Source organism: Streptopelia decaocto, assembly GCF_964273445.1.
Source record: "Streptopelia decaocto genome assembly, contig: HAP1_SCAFFOLD_782, whole genome shotgun sequence".
Lineage (NCBI taxonomy): Eukaryota > Metazoa > Chordata > Aves > Columbiformes > Columbidae > Streptopelia > Streptopelia decaocto.
The window spans coordinates 43057-56085 of NW_028115884.1; the positions used below are offsets into that span (position 1 = coordinate 43057).

The following is a 13029-nucleotide window of genomic DNA, read 5'->3' on the forward strand; positions in this document are numbered from 1 at the left end:
TGGGATGGGTGATGGGAGCACTGGGTGGACACTGGGAGCACTGGGATGGGCGATGGGGGCACTGGGGGGAGCACTGAGGTGGATGATGAGAGCACTGGGTGGGCACTGGGAGCACTGGGTGGGCACTGGGAGCACTGGGAGCACTGGGATAGATTATGGGATCACTGGGAGCACTGGGTGGGCACTGGGAGCACTGGGGAGCAGCGCAGGATTTGGGGGGCACCACCATCAGGGAGATGAGATATTGGGGGGCACCAACACTGAGGAGCAGCGATGTCGGGGTGCCCGGATGTTGGGGAGCACCAGTGATGCTGGGGATGTCCCCCCATGGGGGAGCACCATGGTTGTGGGGCGTGGTTTTGGGGAGCAGCAGCATTGGGGGGCAGAGCCCTTTATTGCCCAGCCCCAGGGATAGACCCCCCCCAAATCAGGGGTACAAAAGTGGGGATACAAAAGTGGGGGGTACAAAAGTGGGGTTGTACAAAAGTGGGGGTGTTGTACAAAAGTGGGGGTACAAAAGTTGGGGGTACAAAATGGGGGGAGATGGAGCTGGATAGAGCTCAGGGTGCTGCCAACTGGGGGGGTCCCAGCACCCCCACATCTTGGGTTGGTCCAGGGGCTCCTTGTTGGGGGGACTCCTTGTTGGGGGGCTCCTCATTGAGTAGCTCATTGGGGGCTCTTCACTGGGGGGTCCTCATTGGGGGGCTCCTCGTTGAGTGGCTCCTTGTTGGGGGCACCTTGTTGAGTTGCTCATTGGCTGGGTCCTCATGGGGGGGCTCATCGATAGTCATCTCCTCCTTGAGCTGCTCATTGGGGGGGCTCCTCTTTGGGGGCTCCTCATTGGGGGGCTCATCAATGGGGGGTTGATCATCGGGGGGCCCCTCATTGAGTTGCTTCTCGTTGAGGTGGGGGCTCCTCAATGGGGGGGCTCCTCATTGAGTTGCTCACTGGGGGAGTTCCTGCTTGAGCTGCTCCCAGTTGGGTTGCTCTTGGTTGAGTGGCTCCTCATTGGTGGGGTTGACCATTGGGGGGCTCCTCATTGGGTTGCTCGTTGAGTTGCTCCTTGTTGAGTTGATCACTGGGGGGTTCCCAGTTGAGTTGCACCTTGGTTGGGTTGCTCCTCATTGAATGGCTCCTCATTGAGTTGCTCCTGGTTGGGTTGATCACTGGGGGGTTCCTGGTTGGGTTGCTCCTGGTTGAGCTGTTCCTGGTTGGGTTGCTCCTGGTTGAGTTGATCACTGGGGGGGTTCCTGGTTGGGTTGATCACTCGGGGGGCTTCCTGCTTGGGTTGCTCCTGGTTGAGATGATCACTGGGGGGTTCCCAGTTGAGTTGCACCTTGGTTGGGTTGCTCCTCATTGAATGGCTCCTCATTGAGTTGCTCCTGGTTGAGTTGATCACTGGGGGGTTCCCAGTTGAGTTGCACCTTGGTTGGGTTGCTCCTCATTGAATGGCTCCTCATTGAGTTGCTCCTGGTTGGGTTGCTCTTCATTGCGTGCCTCCTGGTTGGGTTGCTCATTGAGTTGCTCCTTGTTGAGTTGATCACTGCGGGGGTTCCTGTTTGGGTTACTCCTGGTTGAGTTGATCACTAGGGGGTTCCTGGTTGGGTTGCTCCTGGTTGAGTTGATCACTGGGGGGGTTCCTGGTTGGGTTGATCACTGGGGGGTTCCTGGTTGAGTTGATCACTGGGGGGTCCTGGTTGGGTTGCTCCTGGTTGAGTTGATCACTGGGGGGTTCCTGGTTGGGTTGTTGGGTTGCTCCTGGTTGAGTTGATCACTGGGGGGTTCCTGGTTGAGTTGATCACTGGGGGCTTCCTGGTTGAGTTGTTGGGTTGCTCCTGGTTGAGTTGATCACTGGGGGGTTCCTGGTTGGGTTGGTCACCGGGGGGTTCCTGGTTGGGTTGCTCCTGGTTGAGTTGATCACTGGGGGGTTCCTGGTTGAGTTGATCACTTGGGGGTTCCTGGTTGGGTTGCTCCTGGCTGAGCTGTTCCTGGTTGGGTTGCTCCTGGTTGAGTTGATCACTGGGGGGTTCCTGGTTGAGTTGATCACCGGGGGGTTCCTGGTTGAGTTGATCACCGGGGCGTTCCTGGTTGGGTTGCTCACTGGGGGGTTCCTGGTTGGGTTGCTCCTGGCTGAGCTGTTCCCGGTTGTGTTGCTCCTCCCTGGCGCTGCCCTGGCCGGGGTTGCCGGTGCCCGGGTGTTGGCTCAGCAGGCGCAGGCAGCTCTGCACCTCCTGGCAGCCCCGGTGGGGCCTCTTGGTGCCGCGGGGCAGGTGGCGGCAGGAGGACAGGTTGAGGTAGGCCAGGCCCGGGCAGGTGGCCAGGAGACCGCTGTGGCCAGGGGGGACACACATCAGTCATTGGGGACCACCCCGTGTCCCCCGTCCCCCCGCACCCCCAACCGGCTCCTACCTGAGCGCGCCGGCGGTGACCCTGGTGCCGGCCAGGTTGAGGGAGCGCAGGGGGGCGCCGGGGGGGAAGGCAGCCATGGCCCCCGCCAGGTCCTGCTCTGTGAAGCTGCGCCCGGACAGGTCCAGCTCCCGCAGGCTCCGGCGCCAGCGCCAGGCGAGCGCGGCGCTGCCGCTGGTGACGCGGGGCAGCTGCTCCGTCCCGCACGGCAGCCCCAGGTACAGCTGCTCCAGCGCTGTGGGGACATCGCGGGTGGTGACCAGCGTGGACAGCGTGGCGTGGCCAGGGCGCCACGGCGTGGCCAACGTGGCATGGAATGCTTATGACATGGCGTGGCCAGGATGTCATGGTGTGGCCAACGTGGCATGGAATGGTTATGACGTGGCGTGGCCAACATGGCTTGGAATGGTTGACATGGTGTGGACAACATGGCATGGAATGGTTATGATATGCCATGGCCAACATGGCTTGGAATGGTTATGACATGGCATGGACAATGTGGCATGGAATGGTTGACATGGCGTGGCCAACATGGCATGGAATGGTTATGACATGGCATGGACAACGTGGCATGGAATGGTTGTGACATGCCATGGACAACGTGACATGGCCAGAAGGCCATGGCATGGCCAACATGGCATGGAATGGTTATGACATGGCATGGCCAACATGGCATGGAATGGTTATGACATGGTCAACACGGAATGGCATGGTATAACATGACATGGCATAGGATGGCCAACGTGGCATGGCCAATGTGGCATGGCCAATGTGGAATGGAATGGAATGGTCATGCCGTGTTGTGGACAGCAAGGCTTGGAATGGTTATGACATGGCATGGACAACGTGGCATGGAATGGTTATGACATGGCATGGACAACATGGCATGGCCAGAATGCCATGGCATGGCCAACATGGCATGGAATGGCATGGTATGACATGACATGGCATAGGATGGCCAATGTGGCATGGCCAATGTGGCATGGAATGGTCATGTCATGATGTGGCCAACATGGCATGGAATGGCATGGTATGACATGACATGGCATAGGATGGCCAACGTGGCATGGCCAATATGGCGTGGAATAGTCATGTCATGACGTGGCCAACATGGCATGGAATGGCACACTATGACATGACATGGCATAGGATGGCCAATGTGGCATGGCCAATATGGCGTGGAATAGTCATGTCATGACATGGCCAACATGGCATGGAATGGCACGGTATGACAGGACATGGCATGGGATGGCCAAGACAGCATGGAACGGCACAGTATGGCATGGCAGACATGGTCAGCGCTGCATGGTATGACATGGCATGGACAACATGGGATGGCCAGAACACCATGGGATGGCCAACATGGCATGGAATGGTGATGCCATGGCGTGGCCAGAGTGGCATGGAATGGCATGGTATAACATGACGTGGCCCACGCTGTATGTCATGGCATGGGATGGCCAACGTGGCATGGCCGGAACACCATGGAATGGCCAATATGGCATAGAACGGCACGGTATGACATGGTAGACATGGCCAGCGCTGCAGGGCACACCATGGTATGACATGGCATGGCCAACATGGCATGGCCAGAACACCATGGCATGGCCAATGCAGCGTGGTGTGGCACAGGATGATGTGACATGACATGACATGACATGACATGACATGACATGACATGGCACGGCACGGCACGGCACGGCACGGCACGGCACAGCATGGCCACTATGGTGTGACTCAATAGGGCACCTTATCACCACCATAACACACCATGGCATGGCCAACATGGCATGACCCACCATGCCACTAATGTGGCATTGTCCTGCCATCATGGCAGACCATGGTATGGTCACCATGGCTCATCATTGCCACCGTGGTGTGACACAACATGGCACCATATCACCCTTATGGCCACCACAGCATGGCCAACATGGTACAACCACCATGGTGTGACCCAACATGGCACCATGCCACCGTGGCATGTCCCATCATGTCACGGCATTGCCAACATGGCATGACCCAACGTGGCACCACGTCACCACCATGGCCACCGTGGCATGGCCATCATGGCACAACCACCATGGTGTGACCCAGTGTAGCACCGTATCACCAGCATGGCCACCATGACATGGCCCATCATTGCCACCATGGTGTCACCCAATGTGGCACCATGTCACCACCATGGCCACCATCCCATGGCCACCATGGCCCATTATTGCCACCATGGTGTGACCCAGTGGGGCACCATGTCACCACCATGGTCACCATCCCATGGCCACCATGGCCCATTATTGCCACCATGGTGTGACCCAGTGGGGCACCATGTCACCACCATGGTCACCATCCCATGGCCACCATGGCACATCATTGTCACCATGGTGTCACCCAATGTGGCACCATGTCACCACCATGGCCACCATTCCATGGTCACACTGACCCATCATTGCCACCATGTGTGCCCCCCTGTGTCCTCTCACCATGGTATGACCCCCGTGCCCCCCATGTCCCCATCTCCCCTCACCATGGTGTGCCCCCCCATGTCCCCATGTCCCTGTGTCCCCTCACCATGGTGTGCCCCCCCATGTCCCCATGTCCCCTCACCATGGTGTGCCCCCCCATGTCCCCACATCCCCTCTCCATGGTGTCCCCCCGTGTCCCCATCCCCTCACCATGGTGTCCCCCCATGTCCCCTCACCATGGTGTCCCCCCATGTCCCCTCACCATGGTGTCCCCCCTGTTGTCCCCATGTCCCTCACCATGGTGTCCCCCCCATGTCCCCATGTCCCTGTGTCCCCTCACCATGGTGTGCCCCCCCATGTCCCCATGTCCCCTCACCATGGTGTGCCCCCCCATGTCCCCACATCCCCTCTCCATGGTGTCCCCCCGTGTCCCCATCCCCTCACCATGGTGTGTCCCCACATGTCCCCATGTCCCCCTCCATGGTGTCCCCCGTGTCCCATGTCCCTCACCATGGTGTCCCCCCATGTCCCCTCACCATGGTGTCCCCCCTGTTGTCCCCATGTCCCTCACCATGGTGTCCCCCCTGTGTCCCCATGTCCCCTCACCATGGTGTGTCCCCCCCGTCCCCGTGTCCCCTCACCATGGTGTCCCCCCCGTGTCCCCCATGTCCCCGTGTCCCCATGTCCCCTCACCATGGTGCCCCCCCGTCCCCCGTGTCCCTCTCCATGGTGTGCCCCCCATGTCCCCACATCCCCTCTCCATGGTGTCCCCCCGTGTCCCTCACCATGGTGTCCCCCCATGTCCCCATGTCCCTCACCATGGTGTCCCCCCATGTCCCCGTGTCCCCTCACCGTGGTGTGTCCCCCATGTCCCCGTGTCCCGTGTCCCCCATGTCCCGTGTTCCCCTCCATGGTGTCCCCCCGTGTCCCCATGTCCCCTCTCCATGGTGTCCCCCCGTGTCCCGTGTCCCCCTCCATGGTGTCCCCCGTGTCCCCCGTGTCCCGTGTCCCCCTCCCTGGTGTCCCCGTGTCCCTCACCGTGGCAGGGCAGCTCCAGCAGGGCGCGGGGGGTGACCCTGGCGCAGCCCCGCAGGTCCAGCAGCGCCAGGCGGCTCGAGCGCCGCAGCAGCCGCCGCAGCAGCGCGTCCCCCGCCCCGGGGTCCGCGGCCCCCGCCAGGCTCAGCTCCCGCAGGCTCGCGAACCCGGGGGGGGCGCTGCCGGGGGGCGGGGGGGCCCGCGGCGCCCAGCGCAGGTTCAGCAGCCGCAGCACCTGGGGGACGGGGGGGGACACGGGGGTCAGGGGGGACGAGGGGGGACATGGGGGTCAGGGGGACAGGGGGGGACATGGGGGTCAGGGGGGACATGGGGGTCAGGGGGGACGGGGGGGACACGGGGGTCAGGGGGGATGTAGGGGGACACGGGGGTCAGGGGGACAGGGTGGGACATGGGGGTCAGGGGGGACATGGGGGTCAGGGGGGACATGGGGGTCAGGGGAGACAGGGGGGGACATGGGGGTCAGGGGGGATGTAGGGGGACACGGGGGTCAGGGGGACAGGGTGGGACATGGGGGTCAGGGGGGACGTGGGGGGACACAGGGGGACAGGGGGGGGACATGGGGGTCAGGGGGGACATGGGGGTCAGGGGGGACAGGGGGGTCAGGGGAGACAGGGGGGGACATGGGGGTCAGGGGGGATGGGGGGGTCAGGGGGGACGGGGGTGAACATGGGGGTCAGGGGGGATGGGGGGGTCACGGGGGACGTGGGGGGACACGGGGGTCAGGGGGGATGTGGGGGACACGGGGGTCAGGGGGGACAGGAGGGGACACGGGGGACATGGGGGGCAGGGGGACGGGGGGGACACGGGGGTCAGGGGAGACACGGGGGACATGGGGGTCAGGGGGGACAGGGACAGGCAGGTAAAGCTGCAGAGTCCTGCCCACGTCCCTGTCTGCATCCCTCCCTGCACCCCTGCCTGTATCCTTGCCTGCATCCCTGCCTACACCCCTGCCTGTGTCCCTGCCTGCACCCCTGCCTGTATCCCTGCCCATATCTCTGCCTGCACCCCTGCCTGCACCCCTCTGTGTGACCCCTGCAGGTGCAGGCAGGTGGGCAGCAGTAGCTGTTGGTGCAGGCAGGAGCAGGCAGGAGCAGGCAGGAGCAGGCAGGGTGCCTGGAGGTGCGGGCAGGAGCAGGCAGCAGTACCAGGTGCAGGCAGCAGCACCTGCAGGGTGGGCAGGTGCAGGCAGGGGCTGCAGGCAGGGACAGGCAGGAGCAGGCAGGGGGGGCAGCAGGGGGTGCAGTGGTACCTGCAGGCTCGGGCACGGGTGCAGGCAGGGGTGCAGGGGTCAGGGGTCAGGGTTTGGGGTTCAGGGTTCAGGGGTTCAGGGGTTCAGGGTTTGGGGTTTGGGGTTCAGGGGTTCAGGGTTTGGGGTTCAGGGTTTGGGGTTCAGGGTTCAGGGGTGCAGGGGTCAGGGTTCAGGGTTTGGGGTTCAGGGTTTGGGGTTCAGGGTTCAGGGGTGCAGGGGTCAGGGTTCAGGGTTTGGGGTTCAGGGTTTGGGGTTCAGGGGTGCAGGGGTCAGGGTTCAGGGTTTGGGGTTCAGGGTTTGGGGTTCAGGGTTTGGGGTTCAGGGTTCAGGGGTGCAGGGGTCAGGGTTCAGGGTTTGGGGTTCAGGGTTTGGGGTTCAGGGTTCAGGGGTGCAGGGGTCAGGGTTCAGGGTTTGGGGTTCAGGGGTTCAGGGTTCGGGGTTTGGGGTTCAGGGGTTCAGGGTTTGGGGTTCAGGGTTCAGGGTTCAGGGGTGCAGGGGTCAGGGTTCAGGGTTCAGGGGTTCAGGGTTCAGGGTTCGGGGTTTGGGGTTCAGGGTTCAGGGTTCAGGGGTTCAGGGTTCAGGGTTCAGGGTTCAGGGGTTCAGGGGTTCAGGGTTCAGGGTTCAGGGGTGCAGGGGTCACGGATCGGGGTTCAGGGTTCGGGGTGCAGGGTTCAGGGGTTCAGGGTTCAGGGTTCGGGGTTCGGGGTTCAGTGTTCAGGGTTCAGGGTTTGGGGTTCAGGGTTCAGGGTTCAGGGGTGCAGGGGTCAGGGTTCAGGGTTTGGGGTTCAGGGTTTGGGGTTCAGGGTTCAGGGGTGCAGGGGTCAGGGTTCAGGGTTTGGGGTTCAGGGTTTGGGGTTCAGGGTTCAGGGGTGCAGGGGTCAGGGTTCAGGGTTTGGGGTTCAGGGGTTCAGGGTTTGGGGTTTGGGGTTCAGGGGTTCAGGGTTCAGGGTTCAGGGGTTCAGGGGTTCAGGGTTCAGGGTGCAGGGGTCACGGATCGGGGTTCAGGGTTCGGGGTGCAGGGTTCAGGGGTTCAGGTCAGGGTTTGGGGTTCGGGGTTCAGGGTTCAGGGTTCAGGGTTCAGATTCAGGGGTGCAGGGTTCAGGGGTTCAGGGTTCAGGGGTTCAGGGTTCAGGGTTCGGGTTGGGGTGCAGGGTTCGGGGTTCAGGGTTTCGGGTTCAGGGGTTCAGGGTTTGGGATTTGGCGTTCAGCGGTTCATGGTTCAGGGTTCACAGTTGGGGTTCAGGGTTCGTGGTTCACAGTTCACGGTTCGGGGTTCAGGGTTGGGGTGCCTGCAGGGTTCAGGGGTTCAGGGTTCAAGGTTTGGGGTTCACGGTTCAGGGTTCGGGTTCGGGGTTCAGGGTTCGGGGTTGGGGTGCAGGGTGCAGGGCTCAGGGTTCACGGTTCGGGGTTTGGGTTGGGGTTCAGGGTTTGGGGTTCAGGGGTTCAGGGTTCGGGGTTCGGGGTTCACGGTTCGGGGTTCACGGTTCAGAGTTCGGGGTTCAGGGTTGGGGTGCAGGGTTCGGGGGTTCAGGGTTCACGGTTGGGGTCGGGGCGCAGGTCCGGTACCTGCAGGCTCGGGCACGCCCCCTGCAGGCTCTCCACGGGCAGCGGGAGGGGGGGGCCGCTGCCCCCCAGCCCCGCGTCCAGCTCCAGCAGCCGCAGCTCCGGGCAGCGCCCGCCCTGGGGACGCGAGTGGGGACCCACGTGCTGCCCTGGGCCACGCACCCGTGGGGGCCCCTTTCGGGGTTCCCCCATTACCCCCACCCATGGGTCCGGTTTGGGGTCCCCACTCACCCCCACCCACGGGTGCCGGTTTGGGGTCCCCGCTCACCCCCACCCACGGGTGCTGTTTTGGGGTCCCACTCACCCCCACCCACGGGTGCCGGTTTGGGGTCCCCACTCACCCCCACACATAGGTGCCAGTTTGGGGTTCCCCCATCACCCCCATCCATGGTTCCCAGTTCAGGGTCCCCGCTCACCCCCACCCACGGGTGCTGGTTTGGGGTCCCCACTCACCCCCACCCATGGGTGCCGGTTTGGGGTTCCCCCATCACCCCCACCCATGGGTGCTGGTTTGGGGTCCCCTCTCACCCCCACCCACGGGTGCCACTTTGCGGTCCCCGCTCACCCCCACCCACGGGTGCCAGTTTGGGGTCCCCGCTCATCCCCACCCACGGGTGCCAGTTTGGGGGTCTCCACTCACCCCACCCATGGGTGCCGGTTTGGGGTGCCAGTTTGGGGTCCCCTCTCACCCCCACCCACGGGTGCCTGTTTGGGTCCCCACTCACCCCCACCCATGGGTGCTGGTTTGGGTGCCGGTGTGGGTCCCACTCACCCCCATGTATGGGTGCCAGTTTGGAGTGCCGGTTTGGGGTCCCTGCTCACCCCCACCCACGGGTGCCAGTTTGGGGTCCCCGCTCACCCCCACCCACGGGTGCTGTTTTGGGGTCCCACTCACCCCACCCACGGGTGCTGTTTTGGGGTCCCGCTCACCCCCACCCACGGGTGCTGTTTTGGGGTTCCCCCATCACCCCCACCCACGGGTGCTGTTTTGGGGTCCCCCTCACCCCACCCACGGGTGCTGTTTTGGGGTTCCCCCCTCACCCCCACCCACGGGCGCTGTTTTGGGGTGCCACTCACCCCACCCACGGGTGCTGTTTTGGGGTCCCCCTCACCCCACCCACGGGTGCCGGTTTGGGGTCCCCCTCACCCCACCCACGGGTGCTGTTTTGGGGTCCCACTCACCGCCAGCGCCGCCAGCACGGGCCCCAGGCGGGGGCCGCAGCTCAGCACCAGCTGCCGCAGGGGGGGCCCCGACACGGCCAGGAACCCCCCCAGGGCCCCCGGCTCCACCTGCACAGACACCCCGTGGGACCTGAACCCCCCCAGGGACCCTGAACCCTCCCAGGGATGCTGAACCCCCCCCCGTGGGAACGCTGAACCCCCCCATGGGATCCTGACCCCCCCACCCCAAGACCCTGTGACCCCCCCATGGGTCCCTGCACCCCCCAGGGTCTCTGTCCCCCCCCCACATTGGGGCTCCCCCTCCGGCTTCGATCCTCCCCCAGGTGCCAATGTCATCACCCCTGGATGTCACACCCCCACTGCGACCCTTGTCCCGCCCCCCCGAGTGTCCGTGTCCCCCCCAGGGTCCGTGCCCCCCCCGTTCCCGTGTCCCCCCATGTCCCCACCAGGGTCTGTGTCCCCCCATTTCCCCCCATTCCCGTGTCTGTGCCCCATGTCCCTGTGTCCCCCCCTTTTCCTGTGTCCCCCCGGGTGTCCCTGTGTCCCCATGTCCCCGTGTGCCCCACGTCCCCCTGTGCCCCCCCATCCCCGTGTCCCCCCGAGTCCCCCCTGTCACTGTGTCCCCCCCATGTCCCCGTGTGCCCCATGTCCCCCCGTGTCCCCCCTGTCACTGTGTCCCCCCCCATGTCCCCGTGTCCCCCCTGTCCTTGTGTCCCCCCCATGTCCCCATGTGCCCCATGTTCCCCCGTGTCCCCCCTGTCACTGTGTCCCCCCCATGTCCCCGTGTGCCCCATGTCCCCCCGTGTCCGCCCTGTCACTGTGACCCCCCCATGTCCCCGTGTCCCCCCCTGTCCCCATGTCCCCCCTGTCCTTGTGTCCCCCCCATGTCCCCGTGTGTCCCCATGTCCCCGTGTGTGCCCCCTGTCCCCGTGTCCCCCCCATGTCCCCGTGTGCCCCATGTCCCCCCTGTCCCTGTGTCCCCCCCATGTCCCCGTGTGCCCAATGTCCCCCCGTGCCCCCCCGTCCCCGTGTCCCCCCCATGTCCCCGTGTGCCCCATGTCCCCCCGTGTTCCCCCGTCCCTGTGTGCCCCATGTCCCCATGTCCCCCTGTGTCACCCCTGTCCCCATGTCCCCCCCATGTCCCCGTGTGCCCCATGTCCCCCCATGTCCCCGTGTCCCCCCCATCCCCATGTCCCCCCATGTCCCCGTGTGCCCCATGTCCCCCTGTGTCCCCGCGTGCCCCATGTCCCCCTGTGTCCCCGCATCCCCATGTCCCCGCGAGTCCCGTCACTGTGTCCCCCCATGTCCCTGTGTGCCCCCTGTCCCCACGTGTCCCCCCATGTCCCCGTGTCCCCCCTGTCCCCGTGTCCCACCATGTCCCCGTACGCCCAATGTCCCCCCGTGTCCCCCTGTCCCGGTGTCCCCGTTGTCCCCGTGTCCCCACCTGGCAGTGCCGCAGCTCCAGGCAGCGCAGGTTGGGGCAGCGCTCACCCAGCGTCTGGGGGGGGAACACGGGGGTCTGGGGGGGCCCGGGGGGGCCAGGGCTCTGGGGGCCGGTGTTGGGGTCCCCAGGGTGCAGGGGACGGGGAGGGGGCCTGGGGTGGGGGGGTCTGGGGGCATCCCTGGGGATGTGGGGGTCCCTGGGGTGGGGGGGTCCCTGGGGTGGGGGGGTCTGGGGGCGTCCCTGGGGATGTGGGGAGTCCTGGGGTGCTGAGGGTCCCTTGGGTGGGGTGCTGAGGGGGGGCTGGGGGCGACACGGGAGTTTGGGGGGTCCCTGGGGTGTGGGGGTCCCTTGGGTGGGGGGCACAGGGGGTACTGGGGGGGACACAGGAGTTTGGGGGGGGACTCTGGGGATGTGGGGTGTCCCTGGGGTGGGGGGGTCCCTTGGGTGGGGGGCACAAGGGGGGCTGGGGGGGACATGGGAGTTTGGGGGGGTCTCTGGGGATGTGGGGTGTCCCTGGGGTGGGGGGTCCCAGGGGAAGCTGGGGGGGACACGGGAGTTTGGGGTGGTCTCTGGGGATGTGGGGGGTCCCTGGGGTGGGGGGTCCCTTGGGTGGGGGTCACAGGGGGGCTGGGGGGGACACAGGAGTTTGGGGGGGTCTCTGGGATGGGGTGGTCCCTTGGGTGGGGGGGCACAAGGGGGGCTGGGGGCGACACGGGAGTTTGGGGGTCTCTGGGGATGTGGGGGTCCCTGGGGTGGGGGGTCTCTTGGGTGGGGGGGCACAAGGGGGGCTGGGTGGGACACGGGAGTTTGGGGGGGTCTCTGGGGTGGGGGGTCCCTTGGTTGGGGGGGCACAGGGGGAGCTGGGGGGGACATGGGGGTTTGGGGGATTCTCTGGGGATGTGGGGGGTCCCTGGAGTGGGGGGGTCTGGGGGCATCCATGGGGATGTGGGGGGTCCCTGGGGTGGGGGGGTCCCTTGGGTGGGGGGTCCCAGGGGGAGCTGGGGGGGACACAGGAGTTTGGGGGGGTCTCTGGGGCTGTGGGGGGTCCCTGGGTGGGGGGTCCCAGGGGGAGCTGGGGGGGACACAGGAGTTTGGGGGGGTCTCTGGGGCTGTGGGGGTCCCTGAGGTGGGGGGTTTGGGGGTACCTGGGGGGGGGGGTCTCTTGGGGGTGGGAGTTGAGGGGTGGGATTCGGAGGGGGACGATCATCCCCTGGGCACGGGGTGGGGGGCAGCCCCCCCCAAGTTATAGGGCAGCCCCCCCCAGTTATGGGGCAGCCCCCCCCAGTTATGGGGCAGCCCCCCCCCCCAGTTATGGGGCAGCCCCCCCACCTGCAGCAGCGCCCCCACGTGGCTCTTCCAGCCGCTCAGCACAAACTCCTGCAGCTGCGAGAACCTGCGGGGGGGTGGGGGGGGCGGATGTTTTGGGGGGTCCCGGTTTGGGTGGGGGAGGCGGGGTCCCAGGTCGGGGGGTGGTTGTCCCGGGGTGAGTGTGGAGGAGCCCAGTGTGGGGGTTCCGGTTTGGGGGGGGTCCCACTGATGGGGGGGTCCCACTGATGGGGGGGTCCTGGTGTGTGGGGGTCCCAGGCTATGGGGGGGGGGTGGATGGTGGGGGGGTCTCAGGGTGTGTGTGGGGGTCCCAGTGTTTGGGGGGGTTCCAGTAGGGGGGTGTC

The 13029-nt window shown here is 65.3% G+C and overlaps 1 protein-coding gene across 1 annotated transcript; it reads right to left on the reverse strand.

Moving 5' to 3' along the window:
• Positions 1-1721: 1721 nt before the first annotated feature.
• On the reverse strand, positions 1722-12752 carry LOC309452527 (F-box/LRR-repeat protein 6-like; the record flags this gene model as incomplete). Its single annotated transcript, XM_082077147.1, has 7 exons — positions 1722-2328; positions 2410-2641; positions 5904-6135; positions 8737-8850; positions 9916-10023; positions 11360-11413; positions 12689-12752. Coding segments are annotated over 7 exons (1411 nt in total), but the record flags the coding sequence as incomplete, so codon positions are not given.
• Between the last annotated feature and the right edge of the window lie 277 nt (positions 12753-13029).